General features: G+C 46.1%; 1 protein-coding gene across 1 annotated transcript in view; it reads left to right on the plus strand.

Annotated features, from left to right (window-relative positions):
- The window catches only part of FNDC1 (fibronectin type III domain containing 1), a 50,278-nt gene that overhangs the window by 24,687 nt on the left and 1,833 nt on the right, over window positions 1-23,758 (plus strand). Inside the window, exons 11-22 of the mRNA XM_005872902.2 lie at window positions 2-85; window positions 1,715-1,815; window positions 4,135-4,246; window positions 5,102-5,500; window positions 10,673-10,741; window positions 12,086-12,229; window positions 14,656-14,886; window positions 17,440-17,548; window positions 19,125-19,204; window positions 20,622-20,651; window positions 21,367-21,528; window positions 22,881-23,003. Coding sequence (XP_005872964.1) covers window positions 2-85; window positions 1,715-1,815; window positions 4,135-4,246; window positions 5,102-5,500; window positions 10,673-10,741; window positions 12,086-12,229; window positions 14,656-14,886; window positions 17,440-17,548; window positions 19,125-19,204; window positions 20,622-20,651; window positions 21,367-21,528; window positions 22,881-23,003 — 1,644 coding nt within the window. The remainder of the gene's footprint in view (window position 1; window positions 86-1,714; window positions 1,816-4,134; window positions 4,247-5,101; window positions 5,501-10,672; window positions 10,742-12,085; window positions 12,230-14,655; window positions 14,887-17,439; window positions 17,549-19,124; window positions 19,205-20,621; window positions 20,652-21,366; window positions 21,529-22,880; window positions 23,004-23,758) is intronic.

Consider the following 23,758-nt stretch of genomic DNA (forward strand, 5'->3'; position numbering starts at 1 on the left):
ATGCTGTCGCTGCGGCAGCGCATGATGCACTCGCGGTTCCGGAACCCCTTCTCCCGCGCGCCCGCCAGGCCCTCTTTCAGACAAGGTACTGGTTTTGTCTCATCCTCACTGTGGTTTTCAGTGCTGTGCGCAGTTTTCCAGCGTCTGCGATGCTCAGGCACCGGTACGCAGCTGCAGCTTTGTAGATGTGACGGGATCCCATCCTCTTGACCTTCTGGTGGGGTTTCCAGGGTTTCTCCTGGTTTCCAGCTGAGGCGGCTGGGGCTGCGGGGTCTGTGCGGCTGGCCCAGGTCAGACAGCCAGGAGGGCAGAGCGGCAGCCCTAACCCAGCACTGAGTCCCGCAGGCCTGGCCGCTGCACTACCCCACTCGCCCCTGACCACTCGCCCTGCTCTTCACCGTGAAAAGCCATGATCCCCAAGCAGGTCCCTGTACTGGGGCTACTTTGAGCTGTTCCCCTGCCCGGCACATTGGAGGCGTCAGTAAGAAATGTGCTCTTCTGTGCCTGGGCCGTGTTCTTGTTGATTCTGCATACAAAGCCCTCAACTGAACACGCGGGCAAACTCCGATGTCTTGCCATGAACTGCTTAGACGTTGCATTCAGTGATGTTGTTAAAACTGGTGGGAAGTACATGTTCAAGACAGTTGTCACCTAGAGTTCGAACAGGCGGGTGTGTGACTTACATTGAGGGAGTCTACATGGACCCCAGGGCAGGACCTAAGTAAAGTGTTTCCCAAGTCTGCAGTCAGTTACGTGGCACCTGGCACTCTCCCTGCATGGAGTCGGGGCTTGACAGAGCCTCTCTGAGTGAACATAGCGGCGTTTGTTCATCTGTACAAGGTATTGTTCGTTTAGCTCAATGGGAAGACGGAACACGTGCCTCACATTGACGTCAGGGTCCATTAAAATGGACTGTCTTAAGCCTAAGACCCCGGTAACAAACAGAGCTCACATGCCCTTGTACAAAGTACTCAGTAAATGTTTAATTTTCATTAACCATCTGAGCAAGAGAAATAAGTCTCTGACCTGCAAGTCATTGTCAGGGAGCCCAAGCCCTTGATCCCATGGAGGGGCTGGACCACAGAGTGCTCCCAGCAGAGCCGCGGGGACCTGCGGCTGAGAAATGGCGGGAGATGGAGAGGAAGGGCAGGAGACAGGAACAGGCGGACACAGCGACCGAGAGGGCCGCCAGCTGGACCCTGTACTTCCTCTCCAAGCAGCTACTTCCCAAGCGGCCGGCAGAGCTCAGCAAGCCGAGTCAGCCCCGTGCATTTGTCCTTGGCGGTTGACGGTGGGGACCTGAGTTGGCCAGGGCTAGTTGTGCTGAGTAACCCTGCTGAGGAGAGCAGGACAGCAGCTAGCACATTTCAGAGACAATTTTCTCCAACCCTCCCTCGCTCCCTCCAACTTCCAACTGGGTAAAATAAAGCTATAGCAACTAAGGCCTTTAATCTTCATCTGGATAATTTACTTATGCTGTACACTCCCATTCCTCCAATACAGCCAGAAAACCGTGACTTTACTGTGCTCTTGACATTCGTATTTGTCATGTAGAAGTCAGTTTAGATTATCATCATCTCATGGACATGAGCTGTTGGTTTAAAGTTCTGGTTGTGTTTCTGTTTGAAATGATGTTACCGCTTATAGATTGGCATGAAGCCAACTCTGTAGGCATGTGGCATTGACCAGGTTCTGTTACTTGTTTCCTGTGCAGGTTATAATGGCAGGCCAAGTGTAGAGGGGCGAGGACTGCCCGACACTAATGGAAAACCGAGCGGACAAAGAATTATCAATGGCCCTCAAGGAACAAAGTGGGTAGGGTGAACTTCTTTACACATCTCAGTTCTCATGCTGTTGGGAAGAGAAAAATGGTGGACGTTGTGTACCAATAACGAAGCAGTCTTTTCCCTCTTTTTCTCTGGTTTTCACCACTCATCTGTCAATATGCTGTACTCTATGCATTCTCCTAGCGACCACAGAGATCTTTGATTCTCCTGAGTAACTAGTTTTTTTTCTCATGGCTAATACGATGAGGCCAGGGCACTCAGACAACGGTATGGCTCACCACAGCCGTGACACAGAACTTGAGGCACAGCCTCTCAAATGAACTTCTATTTTCCCAGTTTATTTTTTCTTTATTGTTTAGTTAAGTACACATATTTTCTGCAAATTGTCTCAAACCCTTTGTCAAAAGGAATTAGAGTGAAAATAAATGAACAAGCAAGAAAACCCTGAATAAGTTTATTTTTTGTTTATTGTTTAAATACACATATTTTCTGCAAATTGTCTCAAACTCTTTGTCAAAAGGAATAAGAGTGAAAATAAATGAACAAGCAAGAAAACCCTGAATCAAACAGGCAGTTTTCATCAGATCACCGTTTGAATCTTCCAATAATTGTTATTTGTCTAAAATAACAAATAGATATCAGTATTTGATGTACGTTTAAGTTAAATGACTAACTTCTTGGGTTTAAGATACATGTTTAGGGATTTTAGGTGGAATTCCCAGTCAGCACTTCCCATTTATAACAATAAGGTTTAGAAAAACATATTGGACTTCATGAAATGTTCAGTACAGATTATTTAAATATAGATCTTCTCGTTTCTCAAAGGAACCAATATTTATTCCAGGAAGAAATGCATAGTAAAGCAAATGAATGTTTAGGGATTTTAGGTGGCTTGAGGGTAATGAGAAGAACACTATAATATTCAGAGATTTGAAATATTTTTTCAAAGAATCAGAAAAGTATTCATGGTGGAATTCCCAGTCAACACTTCCCATTTATAACAATAAGGTTTAGGAAAATGTATTGGATTTCATGAAATGTTCAGTACAGGTTATTTAAAGATAGTTCTTCTCGTTTCTCAAAGGAACTGATATTTATTCCAGGAAGAAATGCATAGTAAAGCAAATGTCATGTAAACAATTTTGAATTGAACTGTATGGGTGGATTTCAAAAGTAGGGTTTGTATCAATGAGCCTTACTTTAATTACTGAGTCAGGACCCAACAAAGTGGCCTGCTGGCAGGGGCTCCTTCACTGGTCTGAGCATGCAGTCGTGGTTCTCAAACGTTAGTGTCAGAATCCCTGGGGATTTACCAAATATGGTCTCAGGTATGGCCAGGTAATTTGCATATCTGACAAGTTCCCAGGTGACACTGAGTATGCTGGCCTGGGACCATACTTTGAGAACCACTGGTGTGGAGCATGAGTTAGCAATACCTTTTTTTCAAGTTTTATAATTCCTTAGGGTATTAGCTTTTTGCATACATTCTATATTGGGCAATTTAATTCCAAATTAAGTTGTTTTTGTTATAGTGTGGAGCATGAGTTTGTTCCTTAATAGAGATAGCAATACCTTTTTTTCAAGTTTTATAGTTCCTTAGGGTAGTAGCTTTTTGCATACATACTATATTGGGCAATTTAATTCCAAATTAAGTTGTTTTTGTTATAGTAACCTTGATTTTTCACATTAACAGTAAAATAGAAGCATTTCATGTTTTTAATATATTAGCAAGACATGTTCATTGCAAGAGGTTGAAACAATTCAGAAATATGTGAAAAACATAATAAGCATTCCAAATCACTTTTTAAGGATCATCACTGTGAGTGGTTTGGGATGTAGCCTTTAGGTTATTTTCTCTGCAGTTTTAAGCTTATAGACACCAATGAATATATTTTTATTTTTGAAAAATAATCATCCCTGTAACCTGAATTTATATCAGTATATGCCACTATATGTAGAAATTTTCAATCCTTTTCACTGGCTGCATAGTATTCCACTATATGGATGTGCCACAGTGTCTTTATCTCTGCCCTCCATCAGTGGACACTTAGGTTGTTTCCTATTTTTCAGCAGTACATCATCGTACTAAATGGTAATTTGTACATATTTTGTATATTCTAGAAACAAAATAATTTACATGCTGTATGGGTAAGCAATTATAATAGGAAATACCATTGTTTTACCATTTATTCTCATTCACCCTTATGAAGGATGCTGACAAAAATAATGTTTCCTGTTCACTTTAGTATTTCCTTCTGTGGCAGCTTCATGCATGTATTCCTGTAGTTGGATGAATGTGACCATTTTGAATGTCCAATATAGTCTTTAATCTGTGTCGTGGATTTAGGTGGTGGATCTTGATCGTGGGTTAGTATTGAATGCAGAAGGAAGGTACCTCCAAGATTCACATGGCAATCCTCTTCGGGTTAAACTAGGAGGAGACGGTCGAACCATTGTGGGTAAGTGAGAATGGTTCTTACGGAACAAAAGTGTCCTGACTTCGCCCTGATTTTTAATGGGTGCCCTCGGTCTAGTTACTTTTGACCACGTGCTTTTCCTTGGGTATAACTGTCAGCAGTATTTCCAATGGAATCCACCCTCTTAGGAAAGGTGGCACTCAACTTTGTTCTGGAAATTGGCAGCCTTGAGCAGGAGTCAGCCAACTCCGACCCACTGGCCAAACCCTGCCTGCTGCCTGTTTTTGTATGGCCTGTGAGCTCGGAAGAGTTTTCACATTTTTAAATGATTGCAAAAATATTCAGAGAATGATAATCTTTGTGACATGTGGAAATGACATGAAATTCACACTTCCGTGTTCACGCACAGGGGCTCGTGGGACATAGGAACACTCGCCTGTCACTGCCTGTGGCCTTTGTCCCCTGCAGGGCAGAGCTGAGTGGTCACAACAGGCAGCGTCTGGCCGTAAACTCCAAGTGCTTCCTCTCTGGTTTGTTAGAGAAAGCATTTGCCACCCCGGCCCCAAGGAGCACTTTTCCTCCTCAGTGTAGGGATGAGAGGAGAGAATCACTCGCCTTACTAAAGACTGAGCGTTGTATGGGGTGATGGGGCAAGGGGGTGCATGTTATTAATTTAGACGAAGTAGCACAGAGCAATGGGCAAGATGGTGAGCCCAGGGATGTCTGGGTAGCAGCAGGTATGTCTGCCTCAGCGAATAGCCTTTCAAATGCCCTTTCTTTGCCTTTTTACTGATTAAAATACGAGAATAACAAGCTTTCAGGAGACATTTCCACTTGCTTTTTACTTCCCCTGATTGTGTCCCCTCGTTGCACAGACTGTATTTGATCTTGTTTCAGATCTGAGAGGGACCCCCGTGGTGAGCCCTGACGGGCTCCCCCTCTTCGGGCAGGGGCGACATGGCAAACCCCTGGCCAGTGCCCAGGATAAGCCCATTTTGAGTCTTGGAGGGAAGCCTCTGGTGGGCTTGGAGGTCGTCAAAACAACCACCCGTGCCGCCGCCACCACCACCACCACCACCACCACCACCACCACCACCACCACCACCCACCCAACCACCACCACCCTGCGCCCAACCACCACCATCCGAACCACCACCCCGACAACCATCACCACCACCACTCCCGAGCCCACCACAGCCGTCCCCACCTGTCCCCCCGGGACCCTGGAGCGGCATGACGAAGACGGCAACCTGGTCACGGGCTCCAGTGGGGCCCCGGAGTGCATCCCTGAAGAAGGTAACTGTCTTCATCTAACGGTGGCCCACGTCACTGCCTCGCTGCCTGTCAGCGGGGGGTCCCCCAGGCTGCAGGGAGGGGGGGCAGGGGGACAGAAACTAGGGGTGTTTCTAATCCTACAAGTTTGTTCAACAGCACTGTGCCACAGCCAGGGTTGTCAGAGTTAGCAAATAAAGACATTGCACAGGACATGCTTACAATATAAATTACTTGTCATTTACCTAAAATTCAAGTGTAACTGGGCATCCTGTGTTTTATCTGGCAGCCCTATCCACAGCCCAAGTCAAAAAATTAGCTAAAACATGGGACATTATTAGTTTGGACTAGCATTTCCAAAGTGTGTCCCTGGGTATCAGTAGGTTAGTATTTGTTAGATAGAAAGATGGATGGATGGATGGATGGATGGATGGATGGATGGATGGAGAGAGATATGTAACCTATATGTATATGGCTCTGTGAGTAGCTATGTGATTTAAACAAGGTTAAATGACTGTCTTACTGGTGGGCCATTCGGACTGTTTTTCAGTCTCATGGTGAGTTTCCAGGGAAAGTTGTTCCCAGCACGTTGGGCAGGGGGACACTTTTTGATCAGCAGGAGGGGCTTCCACTGGGGGAGGGGACTGCACCAGCTCCCGGCTCTGGGACACCCACTCGGTCCGTGCTCTGCCTGTGCATGTCTTCCTCCTGACAACGGAGCTGGGACCCTCAGGGTCAGGGCGCGTGGAGCTGAGACGCGTCATCTCTGCGGCTGCATCAGGCGTGGAGGAGGCGAAGTCCTCTTCTCCCCGCAGGGAGAGGTGGATTGCCTGTCCGCTGCAAAGCTTATGTCTTTTTAAGCTACTGCAGAGTGAGGACCTTCCTTTCAGCCAGCATTCGCAGACCTGGGATTCTCTCACAGCACCGCTGACCATGCCAGGCTCCAGTCAGTGTCGACTTGAATGCCGTCCCCGAGGGGGGCATTGTGTTTGAAGTCCTTCTTTGCACGAACAAGTTCCAAATAACCCAGACTGCTTCCCACCTAAAAGCCTGCCCCAAGAACAGGAAGCATCCGAGGAAGAGGAGCATCCGGAGACGACCTCCCTGTCCATTTGCCCAGTGCATGCGAGCTAGACTCACCTTCGGGTTTCTGGTACCAGCACCTTCCGTACGTTCCTTGACCTCGTCTGCATGCATTAGCGTCTTATCTTTAAAAACTGAGCTATAATTAGAGTGCTGACAACAATTAGCTGTAAGCAGAAGAGTGACTACTTTGGATTTCGCTTTCATTGCCATTATCAATATTTTGAATTTTCTTTTGTTGCTTTTATAGGCTTTATTGCTGTTCCCTCATTTATTTTGTATTTTTGGCCTCTTATTTGGCATGAAAGTGGATATTTTTCTTGGCATGTTATTTCTCCTTTTCTTTGCAAATCCTCATATATACACAGGGTGGGCAAAAGTAGGTTTACAATTGTGAGTACACAAAACACAGTTTATCCTTATATTATTAACTTTTGTATTATTTATTTGTATTACAATTGTAGACGTACTTTTGCCCACCCCTGTACGTATATTCTTTTCTGCATCCATGTCCCTTCTTCTGATTCCCTGATATTCAAGTGTCAATAATGACTTGCCTCTAGGCAGCATTTTCAAAATAAGTACAATAAATGCAAAGTTCTGGGAAAAAAATTAAATGTAAGGGAAAAAGTGCATCATCTTTAGATAAGATTACAATGTATTACAATTCATTACTTTAAAAAAACAGTTGACCCTTAACATGGGTTTGAAAGCACAGGTCCACTTATACATGCAGATTTTTTTTTCAATAAAAACTATAAATGTATTTTCCTTATGATTTTCTTAACATTTTTTCTCTAGCTTACTTTATCATAAGAACACAGTATGTAACAGATATAACATACAAAGTATGTGTTAACCGACCATTTGTGTTATTGATAAGGCTCCCATCAACAGTAGGCTCTCAGTAGTTACATTTTGGGGGAGTCAAAATATACTCAGATTTTGACTGCATGGGTGGTCAATGCCCCGTCCCCTGCGTTGTTCAAGCATCAACTGCAATTTGAAAATCAGTCACAATTACTCTAGGACAGTGATGGCGAACCTATGACACGCGTGTCAGAGGTGACACGCGAACTCATTTTTTTGGTTGATTTTTCTTTGTTAAATGGCATTTAAATATATAAAATAAATATCAAAAATATAAGTCTTTGTTTTACTATGGTTGCAAATATCAAAAAATTTCTATATGTGACACGGCACCAGAGTTAAGTTAGGGTTTTGCAAAATGCTGACACGCCGAGCTCAAAAGGTTCGCCATCACGGTGCTGTCCTCGAACACCTTGCGGTGGCCTCAATGTGCCAACACACCCGTGCGCTGTGCTGACTCAGCGGAGAGGTGCTTCCAGGAAGGGGCTGATGGCAGCAGAGCCACGTCCTAGGTCTCCCCGACCGAACCTGCAGGACCACCCGCCCCGGGTCCCTCCTCTTCCCCTGCTCCGAGTCTGTGTTCTCTCACACCCTTCTCTTTTGTTGTATTGAGCATATAGTGCGCACTTCCAAGGCCTGGGGTCCATGTGGGCACAATTAGTACTTACCAAGCACTTTGTTTATTGTTGTGATAATTACGATTTAGAACCAGCATTAGTGATCAGGGAATGCATATCTGCTTATCCAAGCCCCCCCCCCCCCCCCCCCCCCCCCGCTTTATCTCATCTCCCAGTCTCCTCAAGTTTTGTTTCTAGGCCTCCAACTTTAAAATCATCGTCTCAGTCTCAGGTCGTGGCTCCCTGGTTAAAGCATGCCCCCTTTTCCTGGAAACACGGCATTCAAGTGACGTTCTGGAATAACCTGTATCGTGCAGCCATCCCAGCAATGCAACCCTCCAACTTTAAAATCATCTCAGTCTCAGGTCATGGCCCCCTGGTAAAGCATGCCCCCTTTTCCTAGGAAACACGCGTTCAAGTGACTTTCTGGGAATAACCTGTATCGTGCAGCCATCCCAGCAATGCAAGTGTTTATGTCCTTTTGCATTTGTCACGGATGCCGTCCTTGCGTGTGTCTTCCTGTGGGCACGGATGCAGATTACACGCTTGTTTCCAGCGTATTGCTGCTTCCACTTCTCTGCTCCTTTCTCTCTCTCCACATGCGCACACACACACATCCTTTTTACTTGCTCTGACTGCACTAGAGAGAATGCCTTCCTCCCGGTACTGGATCCTTCCTCTTCAGTATCTAAACAACACCTTAAGCAACAGGCGTTCTCCGTTTCTACCTGCGGAGTAAGAGCCAGTGCCCTTGTGCTTCAGGTTCCTCCTCTGCAGCGGGTCTGATGAGGTCATGTGTTTGGAAATGGGAGGCGCCAGCTGAGCATCTTTGACCATTTGTGGGGCCTGTTTCAGAAACACAGTCATGTTGGAATGGCCCCACTGGCCACGCTCGCTCCCAAGACAGAAAAGACGAAGAGGATAATAAAAAATTCACTGGAGCTGGACCAACCGTACACTTTGCAAATGTCCTTGGTTTCAAATGACCGTCATTCACCTCCTCTCTGAACTCCTACTGAGAATCGTTTTTATAATTTTCAAAAGTATCTCTGGAGCTAAGGCCTCGTTTTTGGGGATATTTTGCACTCGTTTTTTTAACGGCCATTTGCGTAAGTCACTCGAGAGAATAAAGCATCCACCATGGTTGGCGGCTGGCAGTTACTTGTACATGAAGAAGTGGAAGCTTTTGACACTGGAGCAGGGTTGACTCATACAACGTCCACTTTTACGTAGTTCCAAGTGGTTGAAAGGCATCCGGAGGGGCAAATTCTGACGGTCAGCTTAAAAACATAAGTACACTGATTCCACCTTGAAAGTAACTTTTACTTGGAATCAAGATGGTGCTATTTTGGAAAAAGCTGCCTGACTTTGTTTGTTTTTTAAAGAAGGAGCACTGCATTACTCAATATGATGATTACTTTTGCCAGAAGACGTAACTGTTGCTCACCCGAATAGGTGACCCTGCTTTGCGGGTCCCAGGCACCATTTCTGTGACCTGCTGCCGGGCTGGGGTACTTCAGCGCCTCCAGGAATTGTACTTCACCCTGGGCATCCACGAAGGAAACCCTACACTTTCCCTTCCCTTGTTCAGTCTGAGATGCAAAAATTATATGACTTATTCATTTGTGACTTGGCCAAAAATAACAGTGAAAAGAAACGGGTCTGAACCGATAATGAGGAAAAACAAGACTGTTCTTAACAGTTCAGTGGACGAAGGAAAGAAAGAGGCGTTCCTGGAAACAATGGCAGGATGACCTCCAACGCTAGGTGCCCTGAACTTGAAAACTGCTCGACTTGACCCAGCCCAGGAGTAATTCCTCTTGGATCCAGGCGTATTGACATTGGAATGACCGAAGGGAAATCATGTCTAATGGTTTTTCGTGAAACGACCATTGTGAGCCCTGAGGGTGGATCATTCGCTTCTCTCTTGCGGACACCCACGGGCCCCATCAGAGCATGCCCCGCGTTAGCGCCGAGAGGGTGAAGTGGGTGCTGGGCGTCCCCCAGGCCCCGGTGGCTTCGGGCTTTGCCCTGTGTTCCTCGGAAGGGCCGGTGGCCAAGGTCCTCCGCTGGCGGGGTTTGTTTTGGCGCCGTTGCATTCATGATGTTATCCAAACCAGCCTCAAAGGAGGCCAGTGGGCTGAATCCTGGGGAATGATCAATGAGTGTCTCACAATGAAAAGTTCAAATTGGTGCCTGTAATTTTTTAGGGGAGGGGTTTATACACCTTCCACTTCACCTGCCCCTTTATTAAGCTGGGGAATGGTGATTCTAGTAGCGCAGCTTAAGGTTTACAAGAGACTTCATGGCTTAGTTGAACATTTAAAAAGTGGAGACAGGTTATGAAGGATAAAGTACACAGTCTTTGGAGCCAGAGGGTTTGAAGTTCAAGTTCAGTGTTAGCTCTGCCTTCGCCAGCTGTGGGGCCCCAGGCACATGTAAGTCCTTGGTGTCCGTGGCTGCCAAGCAGGCATGAGTCCTTGCATGTATCTTCTGAGCAAGTGCAGGAGGCCCTGACTCTGAGGACTTATGCTCATGAACCCGCCATGGGGGGAGAACCATTGTGCCCCGGACACGATCCTGAGCCTGGAGCCCCGGTGACCCTCTCTCCCTTCCTCTTCACTAGATGATTTCTCAGGATTGGAGACGGACACAGCCACACCCACGGAAGAGGCCTACGTTGTCTATGATGCAGGTACTAACTGGTTTTAAGCACATTATTTGGATAATTTCTTTCCTGTTGGGAGGACCTTATTTTAATTCCTAAGTGGATGTCCTGAATTGCAGTTTCCTTCAGAACCCTGGGGCAGTGGCCAGCCTTAGGGAAGGTGGTGTACCCCACACTTCTAAGTTACCCCCAGTACATATTTGATCCAAAGGAAGAGTGTGCGTGATTGAAAATACAGCTTCCAAACAAGTTCCCTCTGCTCCCCACCTCTCCCAACCCCTCCTTCCTCCACAATTCTCAGCTGCCCTGTCTGAGCCTCTCCCTCCTCCGCTCTTTGTAAAACTGACCAACATCTCAGCTTCCTCTCGTGGCTCTTGACATTCTTCCCTGTTCTCTCTTTTTCTGATTCCATTGCAAATGCAATGCTACGGATGTGTTGATTTTTTTTAAAATCATAGAATCTTTTCAAGTAAGGGTAAGCGTATAAGATTAAGAGTACAAAACGCCTTGGGTAGCATCTGGAACTGTTTCTCAATGAACGGTAACAACGGTGTTGTTATACTTACGACCCTGCGACTCGGTGGAGAAATTCATGTTGGCATCCTGTCCCCACCCGGGTGGCGGCCTTTGACACTCAGAGATCCTCACTTTTGCCCTTCACCTTGCCTGCTAGTAGCCATCGCTCCAATGGTCTGAAATCACAAATGTGGGAGCAGTGTCTCCTTTGCTGCAGTCATAATACAGTTTGATGCAGTGGTTGAATCGTACAAACAAAAATGAACTTAAAAGAAAACATCAATGTCAGAACGCAGAGGAAGGTTCCTTAGCACCTTTGCAAACACTATGCAGTTTCCCATTACCTTTGAGCAGCTGAAAAGGGAGCAGTTTTATTTTCTTTTTTAAATGTTAAAAGATTATTTCTCTTAGCAGAATTAATCCCACCTCCTCCTCAGAAAAAAGCCAAAGATGATAAATGGAAAACAATCAAGTTTATTTTCTGATGGGAATCTGTTATGCTCTAGGAGGGGAACTGATTTAGGAAGAGACTGGCCTTGGACAGGGGCCAGGGCCATGCTAAACTGGGTGAATTCTAAGGCTCTCTCAGCTTTGATTTAAAAACTTCACTTTTTCTGGTCAGATGTGGTTCTTTTTTCCCGTCCTCTCTTTTCTCTGCAGCTGCTTTTCTGAGGGGACGGAAATGGGGGGAAATACTGTTTTATTAGAAATAAATTATGTTTGGGCACGGCATTTATCGGGGGGTGTGTGCGCGCACGCTTTAATCTAGAGTGGGATCTTAGAAGGTCTCTTTTGGCTGCAAACAGCGCTCCTTTGCAGGGAGTGCCCAGTTACAGAGCCTTCATCCCGTTTCAGATTATGAACTTGAGACGTCGAGGCCACCGGCCTCCACCAGGCCCCCCACCACGGCCACCACGCCCGCCGTCATCCCAGCAGAAGGCACCATTAGCTCCTTCCCCGAGGAAGAGTTCGACCTGGCTGGAAAGAAGCGATTTGTCGGTAAATAGAACTTTCTTAACCTGTGGAACGGGATTTAGCTTGGGCCCTTTGAAGACGCACATGGCCAGCCCCTGGCCTGGCCGAGGAGGCCCATGTGGAGCAGAAACTTCCCCAGAGTGAAATTTCCACTTGGGGCGACCAGCGAGTCACTCCTGTTGCGACCACAGGGACTCTCTGCGGACAGCAGGAGAGGGGCGCATGCGGGGGACTTGGAATTGGACAGAGTAGAGATGGGCTGATCTGTGTGGCCTGAGAGTAAGGGACACTAGGGAGTATCAGGTCGGGAACACGAGTATTTTTGTCGCGGCCAGTGTCTGAGACGGGACTTCCTCGGGGCTCGCAGAGATGAGCACTGACCGACTGATGGTCGCCCAGAGCCAGGGCTTTCCTCTGAGTCACTGCCTGTCTCTCTCATTAGCCTCGAGGCCTTGGGACCCATGAATTTATCCTCCTCTTTGGCAGCTACGGAGACAGTTTCGAGAGGAAACTGTTTTGCTAAACTGTGTTCCACTCCCTTTGGGAGTCTTCTTTTCCCACGTCCTTAATGAACTTCACTAACGAGGCACTTAGATTAATATCTTACTAAGTAGAAAAAAATAATATATGACTAAGTAGACTGGCAACAGCTTAAACTAATATCACACTCGTTTGTTTCCAAAACAAATGCTCTGCTATAAGCAGAGAACAGCTCTTGCCAGCCAAGATGTAGTTCTGAGTGTCTCGACGACACGCACTTGAAGAGTGAGAGTAATTAATGTGAGGCGGCATTCCTGCGGGAGATGCCAGCGCTGGCCCGTGGCAGGCAGCAGCCGGCTGAATTCACCAAATCCGACTCTCTCGTTGCACGCCGGACTCGGAACTCCCGTCAGCACTGTTATCAGCGGTCCCAGAGAACTCCGCTGAAGACGGAGAGGCTGCCATTGTCTGGCTGTTCCTGTGTGTCTGTAATCTATACAGCATAGATTACTCTCCAAAACTTCCAGATGAGATCCCTGGACAAGCCCTGAAGGCCCAATTTTATACAAACTATTGGGAAATAGAGGAGCTAAAAATTGCCTTTGGTCAGAATGGCCACTGAGAAGGAGAACCCGCACCAAAAGATGCAGTGGAACACTTAGAAAGTCCTAGAGCCCTGGCCCGTTTGGTTCAGTGGATAGAGCATTGGCCTTGGACTGAAGGGTCCCGGGTTCGATGCTGGTCAAGGGTCCATACCTCTGACGCAGGCTTGATCCCTGGCCCTGGTCGGGTGCATGCGAGAGGCAACCAATCGATGTGGCTCTCTCACATAGATGTGTCTCTCTGTCTCTCCCCCTCCCTCCCACTCTCTTTAAAAATCAGTGGGAAAATATACTCGAGTGGGGATGAACAAAAGAAGAAGTGCTAGAATGAGAGCACTCTGGAGCCTTGTGTGTATAAAGCCCGGCCCTGTGTCCCTGGCGTTTCCAACTTCTTATAGAGCGTGCATCTCAAACAGCTGTGGGCTGGAGGGAGAGCCTCCTGTTGGGGCCCTTGTTTCCCGGGCCCCCCTCAGTGTCAACAGACTCAGCAGGGCATGGGACATCAGTCCAAGTACTGCCTTATTCCTGGTGCCCTTGTGCCCACTGAGGTTAGTGTAGAAAAACCTTGAACCTGTTCATAAATGTGGGTAGCTATTGTGCTGAGCGGAGTGTTGTAGAAGGCTGTTCAGGCCTGGCCTTTGCAGACATTCCAGATGGGGATGGGGGTCATGGAAGCCCTAGAGAAGGCCTCCCAGGACCGATGCCAGAGGCTGTATATCTTGAACAGTGTATATTCCTTTCTGGTCCCAAGACTGTCTAGGGCAGTGATGGCGAACCTATGACATGCGTGTCAGAGGTGACACTCGAACTCATTTTTTGGTTGATTTTTCTTTGTTAAATGGCATTTAAATAAATATAAAAAATATAAGTCTTTGTTTTACTATGGTTGCAAATATCAAAAAATTTCTATATGTGACACGGCACCAGAGTTAAGTTAGGGTTTTTCAAAATGCTGACACGCCGAGCTCAAAAGGTTCACCATCACTGGTCTAGGGAATGAATTTTGTTCTGGGCCTGATTCACACTTTTCCAAATGTTTGGGCATAGGAATGGTAAAATGCTGCAGATCTAACTTATGTTAAATGAATTGCAGTTGGGGATCTTTCAAAGTAGCTGTGAGGCCATAGTCATCAATGTTCATGGGGCAATAGAGTCTTTTGAAACCATGAGATTAACAGATATAAATGGGTGGGTCCATTAAGGAGAGCTAGGGATGTGCTTCTGGGTTTGCTATGAGGGCTGATGACCTTGGAACCTCTGTCTAGCAGGGAGAGACTGAACGATTGGTCTGCTCCATGGAGCAGACCTTATGTTTCTGCCTCCAGAGAAAGCCTTCAGCAACCCGACTGAGTGTCTGTTCTTTTACAGCTCCTTATGTGACGTATCTTAGTAAAGACCCATCCACCCCTTGCTCTCTGACCGATGCTCTGGATCACTTCCAAGTGGAGAGCCTGGATGAAATCATTCCGACTGACATGAGGAAGAATGACCTGCCTCCGCAGCACGCGCCCCGCAATATCACCATTGTTGCTATGGAAGGCTGCCACTCATTTGTCATTGTGGACTGGGACAAAGCCACCCCGGGAGATGTGGTAACAGGTGTGTCCAAGGCAGATGTTCAGAGTTCCCATCAACATGTAGGTGGGACATACAGATAATAATGGATGAACAGATGAGGATGAGTATATGGAAGGATGGATGGATGGATGCATGGATACATGCATGGATGGATTGGATAGATGGATGTATGGATACATGGGTGGATTGGATGAATGGATGAGTAGGTGCGTGGGTGGGCTAGATGGATAAATGCAGATGTCTTCTTTCAAAAGGATGAAATATATAGGCAGGTAGGGAAGTCCTGTGGGGCAGTATGAAGAGCACTGGATGAAGTCAGAAGTCCAGAATCCTAGTCCAAGATAGATTGCATGACCTTGAGCTACCTACTTCATCTCTCTGGACATTTGTTTCCTCTTATGCAAAATATTGTTACATCTTTTGCATTCTGTAATCCTGCAAAATAGCCAGGGAGTCCATGTAGCCACTTGTGAGATTAGATCCTACAGTATGATGGATGATGAAGAGCTCCTACCGTGTGCTACCTTGTGACTCTGCCTCTTCCATTTTCCATGCCTGCTGGGTGCTTCCAGATCAGTCTTAGTGCGTCTGAATTGCTTGTGTGGGAATTGGATGCGATGGACAAAGGCCCAGGCATCTTGAGCCTCCTAGATTCTTGGCCTGTGAGATGATCATGAGTTCATCTGACTCTGCCAAGGATATATTTGAGGAGAAATATATTGAAGTAAGTTTTTACCGAAGATAATTGATATTTTCTTTGAAGAGACCCTTCCTTTGTGAATGATTTCTTCTGAGCCTGCAAGTTGTGTAAGAGGAAGGGATATGTATGTGTGTGTGTGTCTCGAGCTAGATGGGTGATGGTGGTATAGTTTGACATTATCTGTCACTATTATGCTAATGTAGTTCATCAAAGTCATAGTACTTTTGCTTTATGTCCCTAATATTATCTCTTAAAATGAGAAAAAAGTATTCAAGAACATCCAAAAAGCAACTTTTCTTCTGGAGTTTGCACAGCAGCGCAAAAGCCAGGATAAGGGACACAGGAAAGAACGGCCCGGGTATTGTGCCAGGTGAGGTTGCAGGGCCCAGAGGAGCCATGATGGTGCAGGATCGAGGAGTCTGAGCCTTAGGTGTAACTAACAGTGCTGGTTACTCCAGTGTGCATGCTGCGTGGGCTGCTGCAGCCAGTATCTATGAAGTCCAACATGCTTCTAATAGGAAGCAGTAAATCAATGGAAGAAGGAAAGCTTGCAGTCAAAACATCCAGAAAATTCTTTTCATTGAATATGGTTTTATGAAGGGCAATTTTGAAAATCAAGCAAGCAAGCATACAGAAGAATCATTGAAAACCTTACCTTATACTGTTTAGCTTTTGATCTCTTGCACAACAGAGGTTACTTAACATAAGTATACCACTGCTCCCTGAGACCTGGGGCATTTGAGAAACACGGCTGCAGGATGAGAGTTATCAGTTATCCTTCAGGGATCGCCCCATTTGAGGACCCCAGGGAAGCTCTCCATGTCCACCATGACTAGGTCTCCCTTCACACACCTGGGAGCACGTGGACAGATCCTTCATAGTTCCAGTCACAGCTGTGTTATTCGGTCTGTCTGTCTGCTCTACTGCTCCCTGAGTCCTCAGCACTTAGTATAGTGTCTGAGCAATTGTGGACATGCAATAAATATCTGTTAAATGAATTAATGAATGAATTTGAACAAGATACTTAGCCCTCTCTAAGACTCACTTTTCTCATGTCAAAGTGTGGCTATTCATACCCATGCAGTAGGCCCAGGAGAATTAACCAAAGAGAAACGGCAAGTGTTTAGCATAGTGTTCGGGACATAGGAAGTGCTTGACAAGGGGTTCTCCCTTTGTGTGTAACATAAGAGATCTAGAACAGAGGATGCGGGCAGCTGTGCCATGAACTTCGCTTGGCCTTCTGAGGCAGCCTGGGCAGGTGTCAGGGCCGAGGGCCCACCCTCTGAGCTCTGTGAATAGCGATGAGGCAGAAAGAAGAGCTGCCTGACTGCTGTCATTAGACATCAAGGTCAAGGGCAAGAATGGGTATTCACCACGAGAAATCGTAGGGGAGCCTTCACCAGTCAGGTGAGACCTCAATGACTCCGGGGTCTTTCAGCCACACACGCGTACATGGCATTCCACAGTGTCTTTGTTTCATGTGAGAAACGGCTGGATGTGTCTCTACCAGGAAATAATCTTACGACTTGTGTGGCCGTCACTCCTCTCTTCCTCTGCTTCTCCTCGGCAGTCAAGATGAGGTGGGGTTAGGAAATGAGGGGGCCACGGGGTGTGGGAGACTAGGAGGGGGAGGAGAAGTGGGAGGCTAGCAAGTCTCAGGAAGTGTCTTTAATTTTGTCACCTGCATCTGGAGTCACCAGAAGATCCCAACATTACCCCCCATCCTCACCCAACACGCAGCGTGCTCTCTGTGGAAACTCCCGCAGAGCCGCCTCCACGCCGTCGCCTCACCCCCGCCCTCCTCCATGGGTTACACCTTTTGCGGGGCGTGGTTCCTTCACGCTCACTGGGTTCTTCCTTCTTCCCACACACAGGCTACTTGGTTTACAGCGCATCCTATGAAGACTTCATCAGGAACAAGTGGTCCACTCAGGCTTCGACGGTCACTCATTTGCCCATTGAGAACCTGAAGCCAAACACAAGGTAGGGCATGGCAGTCACTGAAAAACCAAACAATGAGACCCGTGGACACAGTGACAGGTATCCCTGGGCTGAAAAGGAAGAAGCTCAACCAAAATGTTTTTATGATTTCCTTTGCCTCCTCTTCAGTTCTGTAGCGTATCCATGGACACTTATATAGGACAGGTAGTTTCTTTGGAAGCAGTTACTGTGGTTACTGCAATTGTTAGTCTATTGTGTGGACATTTTGTTCCCTGGTTTCCAGAGACTCAACGCCGCCTACCACTGGGTAAGCAAAGATGTTCTGTATTGAAAAGGAAGTGATCCTTTTGTCGTCACCCGTGTGGCGGCGTTAGACAGCACACCCTCCCCATGTGACGTCAATGGAGCAGCCATTGCTAAACGTTTTAATTCACTGGTACTCAAACTCTATGATGTAAAGTTTAGATCATTCCAGGAATTAAAATAGGTTACAACCACGTCTTCCTACACCGGGCACGTGCTGGCTGGGCAGAGGGCCATCTGGGAGCCAGAGTTTACAGCCTCAGTGTGAAAAATGCAAGATGCATCCCCAGGGTCCAAAGTGGGGGAGTATGCATTTCTGCTTCTATACGATCTGGTTTGGAAGGTGATGACCAGGAAAGCTTCCCTGGTGGGTGAACACGGTGAAGCACGGGCACGGGATGGCCGAGCAGTGGAGTGCCTGTGACTCCTCTGGTCAGAGCCACAGAGAAAGGCTTGCCATGAACTCTCCAAAGCGGTGCAGAGCCACACTCGCAGGATGTACCCCTTCCTCACCTGCAGTAGCCCAGGAGGGCATTGGGGGGTGGGGGGACACACAGAGCTTCACAGTGACTGAGTGGGTACTAGGTGGTGCTGGGCCCCAGTCTCTCTAGCCACCGCTTTCATCCTGTAGCTCCCAAGAGAGCAAAGCAAGATGTCCCGGGACTCCCACCCCCGGGGGCCTAGCAGCCTCCCTCCAGGTGGATGAGCCGGTGTGCTTGCTGCCCATTCTCTGTTCCAAGACCGAGGAGAATCTCGAGAAGTTCTCCAGGCCGCTTCCCACCCCTTCCTGGACTCGCTCCTCTCTCCTGGAGGCGCAGAAGCTCGAAACTCTTCTAAGGCTTCCGAGCCAACCACAGCGCTTGTCATGCAACCAAAACACGTTGGTCGCCTCTGGACCAGTTCTCCCTCTCTGCCCGCGGTCATGGCGGGCCCCACAGCCTGCTCTTCCATGCGGAGCCCAGTGGCGCCCTCCGGAGCCTGGCCCTCCAGCGGGGCCCGAGCAGGACAAGAGGAGGTTCCTCCCAGGGCCCAGTTTCACGGCAGAACCACCAGGTGCCCTAAGGGACACACTCTCTCTGTGACGCCCCGTCTGCTCCCAGTGGCCACAGGTCTATGCTGTTCATTGTATTATTTTGAAAAGTTATTAGAAAATGAGAAAGTTCAGAGAACGATGAAGAAATAGCAGGGATGTGTGCATTAGTAAAAAAAAAAAATAGGACTCAATGTCTGCCACAGAGTAAGGAGTTGGGAAGTCTGTCTTATTACAGAACTTAAACAAGCGTCTCTCTCAGCAAGCGTTTTCTTCCCATTTCAGGTATTATTTTAAAGTTCAAGCCAAGAACCCTCAGGGCTATGGACCCATCAGCCCGTCGGTCTCATTTGTCACGGAGTCAGGTACGGCTGCCTTCACTTCTCATTTCTCCCTTTTCTCAAAAACAAATAATTTGGAATAATGACTGCAATAGAATAAAAACTGGAAAATTAGAATCCTAACTTGTCTATTTACTGAATTCATATTGGCTATTGCTTTATTAAATAAACATCACTTTCTGCTAGGTTAAAACTTGGACAATAATATTCAAAGTAGTCTTTTTTGGAACTGCCTGGGAAATGGAAAGGTCAAATTCCAGTGAAAGGGGGGATCTAGTTCTCAGCCACGCAGGAAAGATAGTCTGAATCTCTCCGCAAAAGATTTCCTGGCAGAGGTAATTTTTTCATTGCAAACAGCTGAAGAGCATAACTAGCCTGAGGCCTGAGAGGCAGCTGCTTCTAACAATGAGTTACGTCTCTAAGATGCTTATTTAATTGTTTAAGATTTTTTTCTTTTTTAAAAATATATTTGTATTGATTTCAGAGAGGAAGGGAGAGAAATAGAGAGAGAGAAACATGAATGATGAGAGGGAATCATTGATCCGCTGCCTCCTGCCTAATGCATCAAAACATGGAGAAGAAAATGAAATATTTTTGAGAATATGCTCTATACTGGAAATGTAGGCAAAGGACCTCAACAGCACTTTCACCTATTTCATCTAAGAAGTGTGTTTCTCGTTAGTAATCAAGAAGAAGCCATTATCAGTGGTTAATGTGCTAACGTGGGGAATGTGTCTATATTTATGGCTACATTTCCTAAAAAGAAAATGGACTTTTGGCAACTTTCAGGATCAACCTGATAAAAATCTATCAGAAGAAAACCAAATTATTCACACTTAAGCATCTATCAAGAACCTGATGTCTGAAATCTGAGGGCAGGAAGGCACATGTGTAGCTCATTCTCGTTTATTACTCAGCAGCATTCCTTGCACGGCGGCTGCACCACAGTGAGCTTCTCCACTCACCTGCTGGTAGACATCGGGCTGTTTCTGCTTTTTGACTATGAAAAATAAAGCTGCTGTGAGCATTCATGTATACAAGTGTTTGCCGGGACATGTTTTAATTTCTCTTGGATAAGATCTCAAGGCTACAAAGGGTGGGTTGTACAGTAGGTGGGTGTTTACCTTTTTAAGAAACCACCAACCTGTTTTCCCAAGATGAACACGTTTTAAAACATAATGAGTCTTTCATTATTTTGTGGTACCCAGTGTCAAAGTATTATCTGCAGACACCCACAACTTCTATAAAAATAATGAAGTATTTCTCAAAAGAAAGTGCTCAGAAAATAAAAACTAACAAAAAAATGTTGGCCTCTGACAAAGAAACCATATATTTTTTCTTTGCTACTCCAGTTGGGTTAGCCCTCTCGGTTATAATACACATTAAGCACTGGCATGGTTGTGAAATGTGATAATGGAGTCATTTTTTTTTCATTCTACAGACAACCCTCTGCTTGTTGTGAGGCCACCAGGTAAGTCTGTCTTCTTGATAAACTCCATATTTGAGTAATCATGTTGAACACTGACTATGAGATTGTTACAAGTGCTGGACCATTTTTGCATTTTTATAATATTAGGAAAACATCGGTGGTTTCTTTACTCCCTTCATCCTAATCCAGGGAAAAGTGATCTGGGAATTTTTTAGTAGCAGCCAATATTGATTAAAAAACCATTTTGGGTGGCCAAGCTCTCTGAGAACAGATAAGTTTATTTTCATCCAACCCCCTTTGAATATTTTAAATATTTGAAAAGGTAGCAAAATGCATTAAGTGTATAACAAAATTTTACTTTGTTTTTAAATAACCTGAGAAAGCTCTATTGCTCAAGTTCAGGATGGGTCTTCTGAGTGACAAGAACAGTAGGAGTCTATGCAGAGGGACCTGGTGGGGGGTAGGATGGCATGCCTTGCAAGATCAACTTGGCCTCGATAGCTTATTGCCCTTGAGGCATAATGCCTTTTCCTTGCACTGAGAATCTCTTCACTATGTTCGAGTAAAAGGAACTCCACAACTGTGTTTCAATCCTAAGAAGGCAAAGGAAAGAGAAAGAGGATGCCCACTGGGAGGTGGGAAAGCTTGGCTCAGGGAAGCCCTGAGAAGGAAGGCCCAGCAAATAAGTCAGATCTCTGGTACTTGGTGCGAGAATAAACACTGGAGCGCCATGCCCTGGTGTGTTTTTGTTGTCAAGGCGGCGAGCCCATCTGGATCCCATTTGCTTTCAAACACAACCCTGACTACACGGACTGCCACGGCCGGCAGTATGTGAAGCGGACGTGGTACAGAAAGTTTGTGGGCGTCATTCTCTGTAACTCACTGCGGTACAAGATCTACCTCAGTGACAACCTGAAAGGTAGGTCTTTGAGGCTGGTTGGCTGTGGGAGGGTAGGAAGAATTTTTATTTTATGAGCTACTCACTTGACATAGCAGGTGTGTGAGGATATATTTAGGTTTAGCTCACATACAAACCAGCTTGGCAGGCTCTGTTTTAGGGTGATTCGTTCCTACACTGGCACCCAGAAAGATACATATTTTAAATCTACCTTTTAGGAATGAAGTCCAAAATTCTGACATAAATTTAAAGGCCAGTTTTTGCTGTTAACGCAATAACAGGTATGAGTATAAGCTGGAAGCATTGAGGAAAACACTCCCTTCGTTTCCTGCTACTGGCACAACTTTACAGAGAAAAAGACACAGATGGTCAAACATGCATTATCAGTACCATCTTTTCCAAATAACAATTACATCGTCTTCATCGTGGGTGGGAGTAAAACAAAGGGTAACATGCACTTTGACCTACTAACGTTCCAAAATGCCATCTGACCCAGCTGGCTTTGCCTCATTCACCTACACAAACTTGTTTTTATTTATTTTTTGTTTTTGAGTTTTTCCCTTTATTTTTATTGTTGACACTATTACAGATGTCCCCTTCCCCACCCTTTGCCTGCCTCCACCCAGACCCCAATTTTATTTCAAAATTTGCACAATGTTAGTAAATACATTTTTCAATTTTTCCTCAGCTGCTCTATATTTTATTATGGTTTTTTGTTGTTGTTTTTTTCTTGCTAGTGGCATCATTTCAAGATAATGTCAAAACAAAATCTCCCTTACAGTCCTCCACGCTGGCAGTTTGTCAGTGTATATGCCTCTCCCAACACTCACTGTCTGTATCTCTCTCTGCCCTTCTCCTCCTGTGATTCGGAATTCCTAGGAGAGGTGCACAGCCTTCAGCATCCCAGGGTTGAGAAAAACAACTTTGTCCTACTGTGCAGCTGTGTTTCAGCACCACGGACAGTGCCTCATGGCACAGACACACACTCTACTAGTTATAAATGAAAATAGGTTCTTCTATTTCTATAGATCTTTGTACCTTTCACAGTGGAGCCTCTAGACTAGATTAGTTTCATTTGTCCTTTTTTTAAAAACCAAGGATTAAAAAAGTATACCATTTATAGTCTGAAACTGCCTGTAATATTAATGGTTTCCATTTAGTGAACACTTGTTAAGTATTTAGCATACATGATCTCTGACACCTTAAACACTTATGGGTTGGTGCCATTATCACCAAGTTTCAAACATGGAAAGTATGACACACAGAGTTTAGTAATGTACCCACTTCAAATAGTCTCCAAAGCCCAGGCAAACTCCTAAACCAGCTGCGGCACTTTTTGAACAGTCACTGACTTATCTTATTCCTCCACAAAGACACATTCTACAGCATCGGAGACAGCTGGGGAAGAGGTGAAGACCATTGCCAATTTGTGGATTCACACCTGGATGGGAGAACGGGGCCTCACTCCTACATAGAGGCCCTCCCCAGCATTCAAGGTAATGAGAACACAGACCTGGCATATTCCACTGGGGGTGAGAGAGGAGGACTGATATGGGGAGAAAATGCACCGTGGCCCTGCCTTTGGTGTACCGCTTGATGACAGGTTGTTGGTAGCATTATAGCTCATGACAATCAAACATTAACAAAATACACCTACTGTGTGCTGGAGTTGGGTACGCCTAGGGAAAGAAGAGCTCGATGGAATATAAGACCTCATCCCTACTCTCAGGAAGATGGTCCATGACCAGAAAGAGAAGCTAAGTATCTGAAAGGCAACTAACAGATACAACTTAAACTGTAGATCGGGGGTCCTCAAACTTTTTAAACGGGGGGCCAGTTCACTGTCCCTCAGACCGCTGGAGGGCCGGACTATAGTTTAAAAAAAAACTATGAACAAATTCCTATGCACACTGCACATATCTTATTTTGAAGTAAAAAAACAAAACGGGAACAAATACAATATTTGTATTTGCATGTGGCCCGCGGGCCGTAGTTTGAGGACCCCTGCTGTAGATAGTGACAAGAGTTATGTCACATGGTCGTCCTGTTGTCAGGCGATTGAGCAGATTACAGCCACTGTCTGAGTGTGAGGGAGGCCGGCCATCGGACACTGTTGGGGAAGGTTTTCAGAAGAGACAGAGTCAAAAAGAGGCCTAGACACACACAGAGTGGAGGGCCTATGTGGGGAGAATGGCAGGAACAGTAAGGAAGAGAAAAATAAACAAGTGCAAACCAACCATGACCTGCTTCC

Source organism: Myotis brandtii, unplaced genomic scaffold (genome assembly GCF_000412655.1).
Source record: "Myotis brandtii unplaced genomic scaffold, ASM41265v1 scaffold395, whole genome shotgun sequence".
NCBI classification, from domain to species: domain Eukaryota; kingdom Metazoa; phylum Chordata; class Mammalia; order Chiroptera; family Vespertilionidae; genus Myotis; species Myotis brandtii.